The sequence below is a fragment of the Psammomys obesus genome, unplaced genomic scaffold (genome assembly GCF_907164565.1).
Source record: "Psammomys obesus unplaced genomic scaffold, mPsaObe1.curated_primary_1811, whole genome shotgun sequence".
Lineage (NCBI taxonomy): Eukaryota > Metazoa > Chordata > Mammalia > Rodentia > Muridae > Psammomys > Psammomys obesus.
The window spans coordinates 15,160,329-15,179,521 of NW_026596064.1; the positions used below are offsets into that span (position 1 = coordinate 15,160,329).

The 19,193-nt window shown below is 42.4% G+C and overlaps 1 protein-coding gene across 2 annotated transcripts; it reads left to right on the forward strand.

The window, feature by feature from the left end:
* The first annotated feature begins 7 nt into the window (after positions 1-7).
* Mix23 (mitochondrial matrix import factor 23) lies at positions 8-17,240 on the forward strand. 2 transcript variants are annotated; one of them, XM_055624802.1, is made up of 5 exons: positions 8-334; positions 6,730-6,855; positions 9,100-9,246; positions 15,205-15,264; positions 16,967-17,240. In XM_055624802.1, the coding sequence occupies exons 1-5, from the start codon at positions 284-286 to the stop codon at positions 17,015-17,017; spliced, it is 435 nt and encodes a 144-aa protein (XP_055480777.1). In that variant the 5' UTR covers positions 8-283; the 3' UTR covers positions 17,018-17,240. The 2 variants fall into 2 exon arrangements, with proteins under 2 accessions (XP_055480777.1, XP_055480776.1); XM_055624801.1 differs by lacking the exon at positions 8-334 and adding an exon at positions 5,190-5,545.
* The last annotated feature ends 1,953 nt before the right edge of the window (positions 17,241-19,193 follow it).

The window sequence follows — 19,193 nt, forward strand, 5'->3', positions numbered from 1 at the left end:
GCTCTACGGCGTGCTGGCGTCGCTATTTTTTTTTTTTTTAACATTTAGTCATTCTCACCGATTGCCCACCCTCACCGCCCCCAAACGCCCTGGTTTCTCGACGGCTTCTTCGGGGTCTCGCCCCTCATTAACAAGTACCCGTATACCGTAGGCTCAGAGAGTGGACAGGCTTGGAGGAGGGCCGCCCCGCGCCCGGGCCCGCACGACTTGCTGTCTGGCGGCACCGCGGACACCTCTGCTCCGCGGTGATTGGCCAGCTGCGGGGTCCTCACGTTCGTCCAATATGGCGGCGCCCAGTGGCGGTGTGAACTGTGAAGAGTTCGCCGAGTTCCAGGTGATGAGGTTTTTCCTCACGTGGCAAGCTTGTCCAGCCTTTTGTCCCCAGATCCTAGTCCGTGCTTTGGCCTGGGAGGGATAGACCGACTGTGGAGGAAGCAGGCGGTTCGGCAGGTTTTAGGAGAGCCTGTGGAGGTCATGGGGGCTGGGGGTGGCCTTGGGAAGCGCAGGTGCTCAGGGCAGGGAGCGGTCTGAGGCCCTCCAGGTCAGTCTGGAGTGGTAAAGCCGAGCTCGGAAGCAGTGGGTAGGGATTTTAACAGTTCAGCAGGTCCCTGAACTTCGTTCCCAGCTTCTGCAATTCCTTTCTTACTTCTAAACCGACGCTTTTTTGTGGGAGAGAAAGAAGTGAAAGAGACCTCGTGTACTTGATTGGAAAAAAAAAAAGATTGGCGTAGGGTCCTGTTTTGGTGAGACAGAATATTTGGAACCTTGGGTTCGTTCTAATACTTGGTCTGTGCTACTGCCTTCTTGATCCCGAGAGAAGGTGTAACACTTAAGAAAAACAACGTGTCTTTTTGTACTAAAAATATCAAAGGTCCAAGACTTAATACTCACCCAAGAATTCAAGAATAACGATCCTGATGTTGATCAGTTCGCAGTGGAGGTCCTGCTATTAAATTAGAGCTGAATTAAAAAGAAAAGCATGACCTTTAAAATGTATTTTTAGTTAAAGATAGTGAAAATTCTTTTCACATGTCTTTTCCCTATCAGTAGTACCTCAATACTTTTGACTAGTTTGTAGGTAGTGGTATTCATAAAGACAGCCTCATTAAATCGATTTGTTTGACAAATAATTTGGCCAAAAGTTAAAAAAAAAAAAAATCTATTAGCGGCAGGTTTGTGCACCACATCTGTGTCGAGTCACCAGAGACCAAAAGAGGGCATTGTATCCTCTGGACAGAAGTTAGAAACAATTGTGAGCTGTCCTTTGGGTGCTAGGAATTGAACCTGAGTCCTCTGCAAGAAAAGACAGGCAGGTACTCTTATCCACTGAGCCATCTCTCCAGTCCCTTGGCCAAAAGATTTAATAATGAGTATCTGAGCTAAAAAGCTAAGGACCTGGTTACCCAGAGCAAGCCTTACCATATCTTCCAACCCCCTTGTAAAACAGGCATTCATTTTTGCTTCCACTCCTTCACAGACAGGACCAAAAACATACATGAAGATGCTGTAATAAAATAAAACACCATTAAATGTATGGCACTTAAACTTCGATGACTTTGGTAAAATTATAAGACACGGTTGACTAGAATTCTCACAAATTATTAATCAAAATTCTGAAGATCTGTTAGATCTGTTTGTGTGTATGTATCCTAACCGTGGAAAGTGCTGCAATGAATACCAGGGGAAATAAACTGAAAGTCATGTCTCTTTTTTTTATTGTAAATATTAGGATTTTACCTCATAATTACGAGATGTTGAAAGAATTGTACTGTGAATGTTCATGTACCTGCCATCTAAAGTCTGCAGTCAGTGATTTGCGATCTCTGCTCTGACTGTATTCTCCATATCCACGTCTCAATTTATTAGTTCACCTTTTAATTTGAGAAGGGGTTTTAAAGTCAGTTGCAAAACTAAAGAGTACTTCTCAATATGCTGCATAGAGTTCAGGCTTTGTTTACTGTTTTGGAGGGATATATCTTGTATATGGTGTAGTGTACAGGAATTTACAAATGCTCCTAGTTTGATGTTGACATTCTTGCAAAGCAAACTATGTCAACATCAAAGTGGATGCTTTCATCTTCAAAAGTTTTCTCATGGCAGTCCCTGTCACTTTCTGTCAAGTTCCAACTACTAGGAATTCTGATTTTGTTTTTACACGGCTGGGTATTTTTAAGCTTAAAAGATTTTTAAAGAGTTTTAAGCTTTTTGTGTTTCTCCCCATTGTAGCACTCCCAGAAAATACTGTGTTTGCAAAGTGAAATATAATCCAAAAAAGAAATTTTAAAATTGCATGCTTCAAATCTCATTTTAACATACACTCAACAACTTACTGGGTACTTTTTCATCCTGTTCAGGCTGCCATACCTGCAGACTCAGTGTCTTAAACAACAGAACTATAGTTTCCTGAAGTTTGGAAAGCTAGAAGTCCAAGATTAGGGTCCTGTTGGGGTTGACTTGTGGTGAAGTCTTTGTTCCTAGCTTACAGGCTGTCTTCTCACCTTGTCTTCACACCTTTTCTCTGTGTTTGTGCAGTTGGAGCAGGGCCACTTAGGTCTCGTCTTCCAAGAAGGACCCCAGTTGTGGTAGATTAGGATTCTTGCCCTGTTGATTTCCATATGTGTGTGTGTTTGTATTTGACAAGATCTCACTATGTTGTGGAGGCTGGCCCTAATAGTCCCGGCTCAAGAAATTCTGCCACAGTCTCTCAAGTAGCTGAAACAACTGTGTGCCTGGTTGTGACCTTCATTTAACTTTCTTTCCTGAAAGCCCTGTCTACAAGGACTTAGGGCTTTAGCATGTACCCTAGGATACACAATGTAGCCCCTGCCAGGTATCTGCCAGCTACCAGGCTCTGGGAGATACCATGGTGAACAGGGTATAAAATGAGCTTTAGGTGAGGATTAAAACATGTAGAAGAGACTGGAGTTACGAATAAAATGCATAAAAGCTCAGAAAGAAATCAAGAGGTCATGAGTCTTCCATAATACCAGTTGACTTCTAGGCAGAGGTAATAGCACACAGGCAAAACAGTTCCTGTACAGTCATGTATTGCTTAATAAAGGGATTATGTTCTGAGAAATGTGCTACAGGTGATTTTATGTTGTGCAAATATGAACAGTAATTAAACCTTATCTAGGTTTAAGCCAGTCCTTGTCATGGCTTCTTGGTGCAATTGGGATTCAGTAAACAGGGAATCTCTGAAGTATAAGTAGAAGGGAAGTATGCTAAAGTAATGATGGAGAGTGTAGCACAATAAATACGCAAACCATTAACAGTCATTTATTACCATTGTCAAGTATTACACTCTGTACATGATGATAGTTGATATTCCACACTTGGCATTGTGATTTTCATATAATACATGGCTTGTGGGAGGACCTATACCCATCCATGCAGGGTACCTCCCTTCAAACTTTTTAAAAAGCAAATTAAATTCTAAATAACTTACAAAGTAGATTTTAATAGGGATTTTTCATAATTCTTAGTTTGAGTTATCCCTTCCCTCTACCTTCTCTACCTGCCCTCTGTCCTTCTCTCCCCCTCTACTCTGATAATCATGTTGTTCTACTGTCTCACCTTCCCTAAGGCCTTTTTCCCTTCTCTCTCATGTTCCCTTTCTAGCTTCCTGGCCTCTTCAGGCACCCTAGGTTAAACACTTTGGAGTAAGATTTGAAGCTAGGATCTGCATATAAGAGGGAATACCTGCTCTTTGTCAGAGGCGTTTCTTGATCTCCTGCCCGAAATAGCCCTGAACCCCAGCTTGACCACAGTTCACTTCACTGTACTTTCCCTTTTTCACAGTACCTCTGTGTCTGTCAGCAACTGCTGTCTGAATAATACAGTGAGGTAGTGAAAGGAGGAGCTCTGCTCCTCTACCTTACACCATTCGAAGAACGTTGCCGAGAGCTTTCCTGGCCATGGGAAACTATCCAAGAAGTACAACTGAAACTTGGGCTCAGAAGATAAGTTCACTGTGCACAGAGGAAAAGAAGAACTTGAAAGAGATTTTTTAAAGGGGGTATGGAAATGAAGCAGTCATGTTGTAGAAGGTTAGGTTGGCTCTGTCTGCTATATTTTCCCCCTCCTAGAGATAGGATCTTGCTATGTAGCTCTTGATGTCCTCCAACTCATGATTCTCCTGTCTCAGCCTCCTGAGTGCTAAGATCACAGGTTTGTGCCACCACACCTAGCCTTTTCTGTCCTGTGACTCAACAAGTGCTGTCATCATTTGTTTGGAATTTACTGCTCATGGGCATTATATATCCTACATTATATGGCATACTATTTAAAATGCTAGTTGCCCAGGGAATATTTTGAGATTGTCCCTAAAACCATACGGACTTCTTATGTCTCCTAAGAATTATGGTTTGCAAAGAATACTATCAACAAATGTAGTTACAGGGAAAGGAGACAAGATAATGAATTTTGTGTTATTTGCCTGTTTTGCTTGTGTTTTGTTTTCATTAAGTTTATTTATGGGGAAGGGAATGCATGAGCAGTGGTATTCAAGTGAGTGGAGGTCAGGGGACAACCTGTGGCTTTCTCTTTCTACCATGTGGGAGTTGAACTCAGGTCATCAGGCTTGGCAGTAAGTGCCTTTATCTGTTGGACTTTCTCACAAGTCCTTGCCTGTCATTTATTAGTCTAAATTATGGACATTTGAAATTGTTTTATTTCTGTATTGAGATCATGATCAGGTCATTAAAATATTCAGCACTTTAAGGTGAATGAAGTGGTGGAGCAGAATTTAGAGCACATGCTCTGCTTAAGTGGTTACAGTTGGTAACAGGTTTGACTCCTCCACAGACATTATAGAACTATTCAAAATGCCTTAAAGGAAGCTGGACTAGGTTAGTGATGGAGCACTTGCCTCTCATGCTTGAGGACCTGGGTTTGATTCCCAGCACTGGGTGTGGATTCTCCAAGGCATTTTTAGTAACACGGGCAAAATAGTCACAGTATGGCATTCTTTAAAATGTTACTTCATAAAATGTATAAAAATAATAAGGAAACTTGTTAATGTATTACTAATGGTTAACTTTAGGTATTAAATATTTTTTCAAAATTTTCTACAAGTATGTGAGGGGGCAGAGTAAGTGAACCATTGAAATGGCCACTCTGGTATGATTAAGAGGAAGGTTTTTTTTATTATGGATAAGAGTGGTCATGGTCAGGGCTATTTGAGAGACAGAGGGAGAGAGAGGCAGAACATGAGAGCATAGCAGGAAGTTGTGGGGAGGAGCGAGTGAGAGAGAGAGAGTGTGTGTGTTTGTGTGTGTTTGTGTATGCTGGTTTTAAGGAGGATGGGAGGAAGGAACAGCCAGGAAGCTAGTGTGACCTTTGAGATGTATACTGAGCACTTGTGAGTAGGGACTGAGGGAGCCTGGAGGCCATTGTGCTTTCATACACAACATGTCTCTTCTGCCAGATGCGAGGGTCGGCAGAAGGAAGCCAGTTTCACAAGTTCCTGAGGAACACTGGTGTTTTAATGGCCAGAAATCCTAGTCCAGTTCGAGCTCATTTCTCCATACATGGACTGCCTGAGGTCTGACAGATGGTTACACTAATAAGGAGTTTTAACAAATGGGAGGGGGGATAGGAAAGTGTTGGTTTTGGTAATGGGTTTAATTTGACAAAGTAAAGAAATGGGGTGGTATGTTGAGGGAGATCCTCTAAGACATGGTAAGGTTAAACGCTAACTTGGAAGTTTTCACAGATAAGTGTGTTGTAGGTTAGTGAGATTGTTTTCTCAGAGGCTTTTTCAGTGATCCTGGGTTTTTATTTGGGGGGGGGGGAGTAGGAGATGTCACACTTTTAAGAATATATATAAAAAAGAGAGGTGTACATGCTTAGACACTCAGTCCTGAGGACAGTGTAGCTGGTCCTTTCTCTACTGAATGAGAAGAGCTGCCTCAGGATGTGGGGAAGGACTGTGCTGTGCAAATACTCAGCTCTCTGTTGTTCTCTCTCTTGGGTGTAATAGGCTTCTGGGCTGAAACCAAGGGCCTCATGCTGAGCAACATCTCCAGCCACTCGGCAGCAGTAAATAACTTGTGGTATATTTTTCTTTGGATTGGGTTTTTGTGAGTTGAAGACTTTGAAGGAAAGCAGAGCCTTGAGAAATGTGAACCAGGGTTACAAAGAAAAGCCAGAACTAATTCCTACTTTTTCAGTGAATTAAAGAGCCAAAGTATGTGTTTTTCTCTAGTAGCAAATTTGTTCTGTTTTTATCACAAAAATATCTACAGTCATAGGAGAAAGTCAAAGAACTGCAAGGTAAGGCTGGTGGTGTGCGGCTTCACTTCTGTGAGCTGACTAGTCCTGCCCTCGCGTCCCCTGGTGCCACATTTGCAAAGTTAGGTTAGAGCGGCGGCACAAGTGGTTTTGGAGAGTATGGTACAGTGGTTGGAGAGCCCTCTTTGCCTGTGTGCTGGATCTGGAAGACACAGTTTGCTAAGTACATGCCAGACAGTGGGATTCACTGCTGCGCTGCAGAACTAGACTGGAGTCCCCTGTTAGAGTCACCACTACATGTCCCGCCTGTCACCGTGTGGTAAACACGGAGATGTCTGAGTGTACTGTTGGGGCTGTTTTCCTCCTATGTAAAAGGCTTGTAAAATATCCAAACTCTTGTTTTCTTTTTGTTTAAATATTTAGCTTTGATCACTTAACACTTCATTGAGATTATATTCTTCTGTGTTTTTTTTTTTTTATTTTAAAAATATATAGGAATTACTCAAGGTGATGAGGACAATTGATGACAGAATAGTACATGAATTAAATACTACGGTTCCAACAGCTTCCTTTGCAGGGAAAATTGATGCCAGCCAAACCTGTAAACAACTTTATGAGTCTGTAAGTTTATCTCTTGAGCCTGTCTTTTGTATTTCTTTTATACCTTTCTTTGTAGACAAAATAAGAAGTTAACTTGTATCTAAACTGTGAAAAGCATATGATGTCTGTGTACACTTGAGTATGGGAGTACACTAGTTTTCAAATGATTTCTACAACTCCAGACATTGGTGTACGCACAAATCTGTGAAGAAATAGTTGTAAAGAATGGGAACAGGATTGTTTTGGTCTCTGCATTCATGGCCTTTTGCTTAAGTAGACAGTATGCAGAGATGATCACAGGGATCATGAAACAGTCAAGACTTTAGCAAGAATCAATTCCAAGAGGCCAAGCAGCTAAAGGCGGAGAGTAAAAGCCTTTCAGCCCTTTTATGTTTTCCCCCCATTATCAGGAAGGAGAGAGGAAGTGTATAGTCGAAGGGAAGAGAAAGCCATAGATGTTAATAAATCACCCTTCCTGATGCTTTGGCTTCTCCAGTGTAGAGTTGCTCATTACCTGCTTGAGTCCTCTTTGAATTTGCAAATGCAGAAGGAAATGATGGTACAGATGTACTATAGCTTAATGCCCCCCCATTAAATTGGAAATTAAAGTTCAAATGACACATGGTTTTTTATGCTTTCCCACCACAAGGTTACTGTGTGGACTTCTTGTCAGAAAAAAGGCATTATTGAAATCTGAAATGTAATTTTCAGGTGTGGAAAAAGTCATTTTGTGAACCAACTTACTCATATCATTTAAATTCAGATCACCACCTACTGGCATCTTAGTTCTTCCCCCCACCCCCATTATAGTATGTCATTCTGTCAAACAATCAGGTAAATCCTGTGGTTTTAGAAAATTACAAGGTGTGGTGTCTTATAAAGACTTAGTCATGGCAAGTTGGGGTGGGTCCAAGTCCTCACATACTGTGGGCTGTTTGATTGTTCATTTATGTCTTCAGGTGTAAGAACTAGAAATGTGTGGTCACTGTTGCTTTCCTCCCTGCTATTTGTATGATCTCTACTGTTCAGTTCTTCCCATTTTCAGACTTCTATTAGTATAGGGGTTGACAGTATCACGGTTAGCAGTATGGACTCCAGGGCTAGATCAAGTCTCACATCTGCTGCTTTCTATCCTAGGTTTGTGACTTGGCATTTTGTATAACCTCCCTTTACCTCAGTTTCATGGATTAGTGATGTACATAGAACAGTACTGTTTGATGTACTTGAGTATCCTTTCCCAAGTGGTCATTATTAGATCAAACAACTTTGTTCTGGATTTTGGGCCTGCAGAGTGCTCAGCCAACAAGAACCACTAAAACCTCTTCTTGAGTGTTGTCTCTTTGAAGGAGTCTGGAACATCCAACATTGCTGTTCACAGTCTCTCTGACTTATAGTGGCTCCTGGTCCAGTTTCTTTTGTAGCCAATGAAGGTATATTTGCATTCCCTAATGCTGACACTTCTTTACAGGAAAGGATATGGGAGCTAAAGTATGAATTTAGAAAGTTAGCCTCAAAAGGCTCCTCATAATAAAAAGTAAATAATTTCACTGAGCTCTCCTCAGATGTGACGGTAAGAGGAGCTTGAACCATAACCATTACTAAGCCTTGCTACCCAAGACAGATGGAGAAATGCTGTCTTTTGGGATTTGTTACTCTTAAGAAAGGGGTTATGAGAGTCATTCTGCCAGTTATCTTTGCAGTCAACACACACAGTTCATGCAGCCACTAATCTGTGCCTCAGGTTTGCTTTATCAACTCTTTAAATTTTTGACAAGGCCTCTGATTGCATAGTTAAATATAACAGTCTTTGTATTTCTGTATTGTAACTAAGATAATTCCCTCATCACTTAGTTCATAACATCTTTCCCTGGCTGGCAGCACAAGACTGAAGCCAACTAGAAAAGACAAGAAAGGAGAGAGATTAGCAGTGGTGGAAAGGGTGGATATAGGGTAGGGGAGCACGTGCAAGGACAGGTTCAGGAGACTGGAGAACAAGCCCAGCTGGGTACTTCAGGAAGAAGCAGGAGATACTGGTCTGGACTGTGGAAGGAGGAGCCTGGCTTTTCTTCTGTACGCTCTGAGGCTTCCCCTTTCATCTGCTGTTAGATGACTTAGACAATCCGAACAATGGTTTTCTCTTCCAGAGATTTTTAAAAATTATTTTAAAACTATTAAATTTCTCAAGGCTCATTTTTTTTTCCTAATACTAAAATGTAACAAATTAATGTGATTTCTCTACTTCTTTTCATTTTTTTGTTCTTTTAGTTGATGGCAGCTCATATCAGTAGGGACAAAGTTATAAAGAACTGTATAGCCCAGACCTCAGCCGTAGTAAACAGTCTTCGAGAAGCGAGAGAAAAGAATCTGGATGACTTGACGTTATTAAAGCAACTTAGAAAAGAGCAGACAAAGGTAAGCTGAGCACACTTTCCATTTTCAGTGCAAAGGTTTCCCAAATACAGCCTTTAAAATAGACTTTTAATGTACAAAACTTCAAGTAAGGTATGGTTATTAGTTTTTAAAAGATGACCAGGTCAGGGTTGAGAGAATGCGTTAGTGGATAAATTATTTGCTGTGCAAGTATGAGGACTGCAGTTTCAATTTTGAGAACCCATGTAAAAAGTTGGGTGGGGTGGGGCTGGAGATGGCTCAATGGTTAAGAGCACTGGCTGCTCTTTCAGAAGACCTAGGTTTGATTCCTAGCACTGACATGCAGGCTCATAGCTATAACTCCAGTTCTAAAGAATCCGATCTCCCTTGCTGGCCTCTGTGGATACCAGGCATGCATGTGGCATACAAACAAACATGCAGACAAAATAAAACAAACATCAAATGAATAAATTAAACCAACAGCAAAAAGCCTGGATGGCCTATCAGCTAGCTGTAATCACAGTACTCCAGACAGGAGAGGCAAACAAGAGATCCCTGGGCAAGCTGGCTAGTTCCAGGGTCAGCAAGAGACCCTGCCTCTGTAAATAGGGTGTGGTCCAGAAAAGATACATGACGTAAACTTCAGGCCTCCACTCGCATGTGCACACTTGTGTCCCACCTCCCCCAACACGCCCACAGGAAAGTGGCCAAAGAGTAATGCCTTGTTATCAGGTGGGCTTTACATCACACTTAGATGTGGTATAGGAAATAAACGCATACTTTATAAACAAATGCACTATAGCAGCTTGGGGAAAATTAACATGGTGGTGTTTTCTAATGTTAAAGATGAAACATCAGTATCGACCAATACCACATCAGAAGCTCTGTGGAAAACATTTGTGCTGGTTTATTTGAAACATTTCTTCATGAATTTGTATTTTGAAATATACTTTCATTGTGTAGGAGTCTGCTGAAATATAATACAGATTTATTAAGTTCTAGCTATTGCCTTCTTCAGCCACAAAGACATAGTACTGGTTGAATATAGTCACATAGTCTCAACACTTCCGTCCTCCCTGCTCTTTGGCTCTCTGCATTATCGTTTCTACACTTAAAAGCATCCCTGTAGTGTTCTTAAGAAAATACCGTGGGCCAGCAAAGGATGCCTGCTGCTGAGACTAAGCTTGGTCTCTAGACCCCAGACCGTGGAAGATAAGTACTAATTCCCATAAGTTTTCCTTTGACCTCCATACCTGCTCCCTGTGGATGGACACACAGACACATGTACACACTTTCACACTCACACCCACTAATAAGCATAAGTCTAAAAGTCAAGTGCTCATTCAGGGATATGTGAAAGGAAGCTTTCCCTATGTATTAGGGTTAATGAGGCAGAGTCACTGCTGTGGCTTTTATTAGTGACTTACCAGGAAAACAGTTGTTCTTTGGTATTCTGGGGGTCCTCTGCCCACTAGGGCAACAGAGCCCATGTGTTCTCAACTCCCATATGTAAGTGGCATAGTGTTTGTGTTTATCTTCCTTTCTTCACCCTCCCTCTTGTTTAAGTCACCAGAGGCTGCTGATAGCAGCTAATACAAAGTATCCATTTTTGGTATATGTGCAGTTTCCACCCCCAGTATTTTTGATCCCCAATTGCTTGAATTCATAGATTACAGAGAGAGCCAGCAACATTTTATTATGTGGGATACATTGCCCCCGTGGTTTTTTGTTTTGTTTTGTTTTTCATAATCATTTTCACATGTCACAATTACTTGATTTAAAAGCTAGTGGGAATTTGAATTAGCAGCTAATAATGAATTTCACAATTAAAAAAATATTACAATTTATTCACTTTGTATCCCAGCTGTAGCTCTTCCCTCATCTCCCAGTTCCATCTTCCCTCCTCGTCCTCCCCTATCTCTCTCCCCTAGTCCACTCATAGAAGTCCTCTTTCCCTACTGTCTGACCCTAGCCTATCAGGTCCCATCAGGACTGCCTGGATCCTCCTCCTTTGTGGGCTGACTAGGTCACCTTGCCAGGGAGAAGTGATCATCAAGGAGCAGGCAACTGAGTTCCTGTCAGACACTGTTTCTGCTCCCCTTACTAGGGAACCCACATGGAGACTGAGCTGCCTATGGGCTACATCTGAGCAGGGGGTTCTAGGTCCTCTCCATGCATGTGGTCCTTGGTTGATGCATCAGTCTCTGCAGTACCCTCGTGCCCAGATTTTTTGGCTTTGCTGGTCTCCTTGTGGGGCTCCTGTTCCCTCTGGGTCCTTCTATCTCCCCCTTCTTCCATAAGACTACCTGTGCTCTGTCCAAAGTTTGGCTCTGAATCTGCCTCTGCTTCGATACCCTGCTAGGTGGAGTCTTTTAGAGGACATCTGTGGTAGGGTCCCATCCTGTTCCCGCTCTTCCACCACTTCTGGTGTCTATCTTGTTTGCCTTCTGAATGGGAATATTGCCCTCATTTTTAAGGGGACTTTCAGGTATCAATTTTATGTAATTCCAAACTTAAGAAAAAAGTTGCAAAGCAATGTAAAGAGTTCACATGCAGAATGCTTACCATGTTCCTTTGCTGTTTATCTGCTTTTCAGCCTCTTCCCCTTCTCTGTCTCACCTGTGTACATATGTATACTCTTCTCTGGAATGATTTTGAGCACTTGTTATTTTTCAATTATATTTATTTGTGTTTGTGTGTGTGTAGGTCAGAGAACCACTTGGAGAAGTTGATTCTTTTCTTCTAGTAGATGAGTTCCTGGGATTAAAATCAGGTCACTAGACTTGGCAGCAAGCACCTTTATCCATTTTGCAATCTTAACTGACCCATTTTTTTTAAATTAATAAAGTTATTTGTTTAAAAAGCTACTTAAAAAATATATATGAATACTCTATCTGCATGTACTCTATCTGCCAGAAGAGGGCCTCAGATCACATTATGAGCCAGTGTGTGGTTGTTGGGAACTGAACTCATGACCTCTGGAAGAGCAGCCAGTGCTCTTAACCAATGAGCCATCTCTCTAGCCCTCATTTGTTATTAATAACATTGACTTTTCTTATGCGACCACCAACAGTTATCACAACAATTGTTTGTTTAAGATAGCACAGTGGGCAACACAGTTTTTGTTTTGTTTTGTTTTTAATAGTAAGTAGTTGTGGAACTTGGTGTTTGCTTAATAGCTGTAGCCAGATGCACAGGGCATACATAGCAAGTAGGCCAGGCTACTGTGCTTTCTCGGTTATTTCCTAGATGCAGCCTCAACCCTATGTGTGTCTCTCTTTGTCCATTAGGACTGCTTAGGTCTCTGTTTCATACTTGCTTATTCATCAGGCAGTGGTGGAGTCTACAGATGGTGAACCTGTTAAAATAGTCCTTGGCCTTCCCCGTGAGGGCAGAGCTATTTGTATAGTTACTTTGTTATTTGTGTAGTTATTTTGTATAGTTGGTCAGGGTCTAAGTAGCTTTGAGCTTTCTGTTTCTTTAGAGCACGCAGCAGCCATATCACCCTTATCCTGGATTTTGTTAAAGATGTTGACAGGAGGTGTGGGGCAGGACTGCTAAGTCACATACTGAAAAGTCAGAGTAGAGCTACCCTTGCCAGTGAAGGGCAAAGTTCAGCTAAACCCTGGGGTTGGGAGTGATTGTGCCTGTTTACTCAGCCCTCCTATCTGCCCCTTTGCTCTTAGTGCCTGGGAGGCGTGGCCACATGGACTGCAGGGAGGGGCATAGGAAGCAATCAGTGAGTGAATGGAAGGTTTGCTTCCCCGCCATTAAGGGCAGCTGTGAGTAATGCTGTAGCAGATGAGGAAATGGCAGCTGTCTTATCTTCCAAAGAGAATCCTTTAGCTGTTCCAGCTCTTCCTCATTCTCTGAGGACTTGGGGACAGTAACTGGCATCTTTGAAGTCACAAGCTTGCAGCTGGTTAGGAATTTTAGTAACTTTTAATTGTCAAGCATGCTATCTTTAAGGCTAATTCTCCACAAACCTTGTCAACCTACTCAAGCCTTTTATATGTTAGGGTTTTGTTTTGTTTTTAATCCTTTCAATTTAGGAAAATTCTAATCATGTTATCTCTTCCTGTGTAAATTTTTTTTAAAATCTAAAGCTTCCCATTCTCTCCCCCTTCCCCCACCCCCGCCCCTGCCCCATGCACTCACTTTTCAGATATGAGCTAGTTTATCCTGGAGCTAAATATGAGTGGCTGTGGCCTGGGAGACACAGAGGTAGATCACCCTAGCTTCTGTGTGCCAACATGGAAGCAGTTTCATGGAGCTTTTTAGTAGTAGAACAAAGAAGCTTCTTTCTTTTTAACTTTTCTTACCAAAAATTACCTCATTTTTGCCACCCCTTTAACATCTTTCTCACCTATTTGCTGTTTCTTTAAATAAAAACTGAATCCATATTATGGCACAGTGTAGCAAATTAAGATTATCTGTGCCCTTTTGTTATCAAATTTCTGTTTTTCTTTTCATTACAAGTCTTAGGCAGACTTCCTAACATCTTAGATTTTTTTTTTATACCTCCAGGGCCAGAGGTCACACAGAATTTGAGAATTAGAAGTTTCACATCCAGATAAACACCTACCGATGTCAGTGACCTTTAGCAGTCAGAACTCTTAGTAGACAGGAGAAGGCAGAACAGCGCTGAAACCTTGCTTTCATGGTAACACTGTAACTGCAGAGTTAGGTTCAGAAGATATTTCTTCCCCTTGATCTCACAATGGACACACTGAAGGCCAGTTTCTACTGGTGCTTCCTTACTTCCTCCATCATAGGGCTTACCGTCATCCCATATAGAACATCATTGAATTGGGTGCTTGAAGTATCTAGCAGGAATCAGCTGGGGAGAGTTCCCCAGCAGGAGTCCCAGGCAGAGCAGTGTCCCCTCGGTGAGGCTTCCCAGCGGAATAACAGTTGTAACGGAGGGAGGTAACCTCACCTGATCGGCCCTCACAGCCCCCTGGCAGGCGCTGACATCTGTCAGCTAGAGTTTCCAGTCAGCTTTCTCTCTGTGGATGAGCTTTCTGCAGCTGAACTTCTTTTTCTCCTTCTCCCTGGAGGCACCTTTCTGTCCTAGATCAGCAATAGTGGCATCTGTTGGCATACCTTTTAAAAACTTTTATTTATGTTTCTTTTATATTTTTCTCCCTCTTCCACCCAATCTCTTCCAACACCCCAACACCAGGTAGGAGAGAAAAAGGGCTAGTGGGCGAGGGAGACGTGTTCTGTTTCTTAGCTGCTTCCTGCTGTTTAGGGTTGTTGGGTTCCTTGGAGCCAGTCTAATCCTTGTTTCAGGAGATCTCTATCTAGTCTCACAACAGCAACCAGGAGCAGCAGCAGCCTTGTTCTTTCTCGGAGCTTCCACATGCTCTGGACTCTGGCATTTATTCTCTCCAGAGTCCTCAGATTTAAACTCTCTGCAGCTGGCAAAGAGCTCCTCTCAGAGCCTGCATGAAGCCAATAGTCTGCTGCTGTGGACCATCTGAATCAGTCCCACATCCCACACCTGGGACCAAAACAAATCCATGTTTATATCCACAACTGTCATCCATTAGAGATGCTTTACTTTCTAGTTGTTTTCAGGGAAGCTTTTTATTCTTGGGCTGGTTTTACTGTTCTTTTCTCTCCCTGTCAGAATTAGTAAGGCCATCTCCCTAGACACAGGGCCTTGGAGGACACCTTGAGACAGACATGTTTGGGTCTGAATCTTGGAGAGTCAGTGCTTCCAGTGCCTCAGAGCTCAAACAAAAATGACAGCTTATCCTTTTATTCTGTGTGGGTCTGGTGGCCTGGGCTGGTATATGTGAAACAGATGTTATGTTGGGATGTCTTCCTCAGTCACTTCTCCACCCTATTTTTTGAGGCAGGCTCTCTCACTGGATTGGGGCCAGCAGTTCCCCAGGGTGTGCCTGTCTTCACCCCACCCCCACTTCCCAGTACTGGAGCTATAGTTTTAACTGTTTACAGTTCAGAATTTTAATTTTTCCCCCTTTCTTGCAGTTGAAATGGATGCAGTCAGAACTAAATGTCGAAGAAGTGGTAAATGACAGGAGCTGGAAGGTAGGAAATAAAGTTGGTTCTCATAGAGAAATAGGGAAGAAACTGAACAAGCAAGGGGAGCCAGGGGAGAGGACAGGAAGTTCAGGCAGAACAGAGAACCCAACAAGTGGCTGAGGGCAGTGCCTGTGTGGAAGCATAACGGCTTTACAGGTATGCGGAAGACTCCGTGACGACTACAGAGTGGGACTGCATACATTCTTTGTATCTTATAACACTAATTATGGGCATATTGAGTTTTTACTGTAGTTAACAGAGAACTTTCAAAGAGGTTCTTTGTTAAATTTAGCCTTTTATGCAGTTACTTTTCACAAAACCAAAATTGCTAGCATTATTTTGCAATTGTGTCAGTTAATATTCATTGGGTCTTATTAAACGTGACTACACGGGTAACATTTAGTGGAGCGGAAACATCGGATAAGTAAGTTTCAGCAGAAGGAAGGAGCAGCCGAACTAAGCTCCACCATTCTCAGGCTGGAGCTCCTGCAGTGAAATATTAACTGCTGGGCACCGACTGACTTCTGGCATTTAATAACTGTTTAACCCCTCAGGAGCTTTTGTGCAGAAATAATTTGTTTCAGAGTTTTCATTAAAAAATTTTTTTTAATGTAATCATTAAGCTGAGATGGTGTTGGTATCTTGGTATATGACCTTCCGGCTTTCATATGCTTGTTCGGGTTTGTTAACTGTTTTTTAAAGTCATAAGTGAGGTCATCTTCTACCTACCTGTAGCCAGCTTATTTCTTGTGCCATTAAATAATTACATCCATCTTTAAAAAAAAAAAAAAAAAAAAGACACATTTGAAAGCCAGTCCAGGACTTTGGTACATGTGAAGTGTGGTAGAAAGAGCGAAACAATTTTGGATGTGCTATCCCAGGTACTATTCAATATGGTGGGATTAAATTCCCAGTAAACCTAAGTAAGTATCCAAGACACTAACAGTGGACTACACATAGGCATGGAGAGAGAGTATTCTGTGTATCATTAGCCCACAGAAAAGTCAAAATGTAGCCAGACATGGTGGCCTGTAACTCCAGCACTTGGGAGGCTAAAGCAGGAGGATTTTTAGTTTGAGGCCAGGCCAAGCTACATCGCAAGTTCAAGCCACAAAGGAAGACCCTATCTCTAAATGCAAATTCAAAACAAACACAGCTATTAAAAGGTATACAGTGAGCATCACCCTCATGCTGTGCAGTCTTCACGTGGAGGAGTGGGACATGCCTTCAGACATTCATGTCTGTCCTTATAGTGAGTTTTCCTCTGTTGACAAATAGAAGGATGCTATGTGTGTATGTTTTCCTTTAACATACATCAGAAATCTTCTCACATAAGAATGTTAACACTCCCTTATTCTTTTTAAACCATTATTCCTATGAAAACTTTATGTATTTAGTCATGGGACATTCTCTTGACATTTATGATATGTTGTTTCAATTTTTAGGAAGCAAGGTGAACAAGAAATATATAAATTCACATAGTTTAGCAGAAGACAGGTCCAGCCAGCAAATGGGTGCTGAAATTATCTAGTGAATGTTACCAAGGCATACATCATGCTTAATTTGGTATGCTAAAAAATTTACTGTTCCCGAAGCCTATTGACCTAGATAAAAAATGGTAACATTGTCCTGTCTGTTATCTGAATTCATACCCAGGCCTGACTTATACAGAGGACTGGATGACGTTGTTTCTGTTTGAATGTCTTAGGTGTTTAATGAACGCTGCCGAGTTCACTTCAAGCCTCCAAAGAATGAGTAGAGAGAGTGTTTTTTGAAAGACCCGGTCATCTCATCAGCTAACCATGACAGACGTCAGCAGTGTGGGCTTCTGAGGATGGTCTCTGAGGCAGCAGGTTAAGGCCTGTGGTTAATCCAGCCCCATTTAGCTAAGACCTCAAGTCTAATTCTCATAATTATAATCAATTGCTATTTTATACTGATTCTGTAAAAAATGTTTTGTAACTATTAAAATAATTTTCTGACTCTGTGTACTTATTTATTCAGCTTTGCAAGTTGAGACAGTCAGTTCTCTGAGAGTATGCACAGCTTCCATGTCATTATGCCAGCCTGAGTGTTACAGATTTGTTGGTGTGGAGGTGGACCTTTTTGGTCATAGATGAGTTTCTCTTTATCATTGTGGGTTTATTTTAAAGGAGCAGAATCAGACTGTCGAGGTGGTCAGTGGTTAGGAGCACTGGCTGCTCTTTCTGAGGACAAGTTTGATCCCAGCATCTACATGGCAGCTCACAACTGTAAGTCTAGTCCCAGGGCATCTGATGCCCTCTTCTGGCCTTCATGGGCACTAGGCAGATATGTGATGCACAGACATCATCTAGGCAAAATACTCATACTTATAAAATAAAAATAAAGGGGAAAAATAAAATGATAGAATCAGGTTGGATCCTATCCAACAAATTCTCTGATTGTTCTTTTTTAGCTAGGTGTGGTGACAAGTGGCTGAAATCTTATATTGTGGAGGGGCTGAGATGGGAGTATTACAAGTTTGAGGCCATCCTGGACTGCATAGTGAGCCGCTCTCTCCCAGAAGAAACATTTATCTTGAGCCAGGCTGTAATGGCACCTGGCTCCCTGAGATTCAGCACTTGGGAGGCACAGGCAGGTGGATCTCTTGAGTTTGAGGCCAGCCTGGTCTACATAGTGAGTTCCAGGACAGCCAGGGCTACACAGAGAAAACCTGTCCTGAAAGAAGAACATTTTCTTGTTTATATACAGAACTAATTTGGGTTGGGATTGTTTTCTAAGCAGTTTTCCATGACACAGAAAGGAAGCTTTAGAAAAGGGAGAGGGGCAAATGACCCTAGAACAAGAGCCCTTAGTTCCACCAGTGAAGGAAAGTAATGTGGACTGTGGGGGGTTAGCATTCTGCGGCACAGAGCAGATCATGATAGGTTAACTGGTTAAATGTGTCACACTAGCAATATTTGCTGTGTCACAGTCCTATGGTTCCAAAGTCCAGATGGGTTGGACTGCCTCGGGATGTGAAAGCTGAAATGCAGCTTAGAGTGAGACTCCTCCTCCTGAGCTCATTGCGCTTGGTTGGAATCTAGACTCCAATTGTAGAAGCCAAGTCCCTATGTACTTGCTGGCTGTGTGGTACCATTCTACTGGCGGCCACCTGTGTTTCTCAACACATGGTCGTTCACCTTCACACGAACATCGGTATGTTGAGTTTCCCGGTGCTGTCTTCTGACTTCTTTCCTGCTGCAAGCCAGACCAGCTGCATTCAAAGAGTTGTAATTGGCTCTGCCATGCTGCTGCTCTCCTTTATCCGACTCGGTTAATCACTACATCACTTTGCCATGTAATGTAGCAATCGCAGGTGCAATTGGGGAGGACATGTGTGGTGCCAGTTTGAATTCTGTTTGGTCGTGCTTTAAACTAAAGCCCATGTGGCTCTGGCTCCACTGGCGTCTGGTAGGCCTGAGCCTGCAGCAGGATGATCTTCATCAGATCATGCTCCTGGCAGTGAGTCATAGCAGTGCCTGCTTCAGTTCCCTGCTTCAGTGACAGAACTTTTTGTAGCATTCACTGTGGGTGTCTGTTGGGGATACTGATACATCCTTTTGGGACTGGGAGCATCAGTCAGGAGAGTGCTTACTTAATCCATACAAGGCTCTGGGTTTGATCCCCAGACCCTAGACCCCTCAGAAAAAGAGACCATGTGGTAGAACACACCTTTAGCCCCAGGCAGAGGTGAGTTCAAGGCCAGCTTGGTCTACAAAAAAAGTTACATATACCATTGTAGCCTTTTCTTTAAGAGTGCTCTATCTGCATGTACACCTATATGCCAGAAGAGGGCATCATATTCCTGTGTAGATGGTTGTGAGCCACCATGTGGTTGTTAGGAATTGAACTGGGGACCTCTGGAAGAGTAGACAGTGCTTCTAACCACTGAGCCATCTCTCCAGCCCCAT

Excerpts from the sequence above, each read along its gene's own strand:
- Mix23 (XM_055624801.1), top strand. The coding sequence starts at position 5,429 with ATGCGAGGGTCGGCAGAAGGAAGCCAGTTTCACAAGTTCCTGAGGAAC. Across the intron at positions 5,546-6,729 it reads CCATACATGGACTGCCTGAG|GAATTACTCAAGGTGATGAG; the intron begins GTCTGACAGATG and ends AAAAATATATAG. Across the intron at positions 15,265-16,966 it reads TAAATGACAGGAGCTGGAAG|GTGTTTAATGAACGCTGCCG; the intron begins GTAGGAAATAAA and ends TGAATGTCTTAG.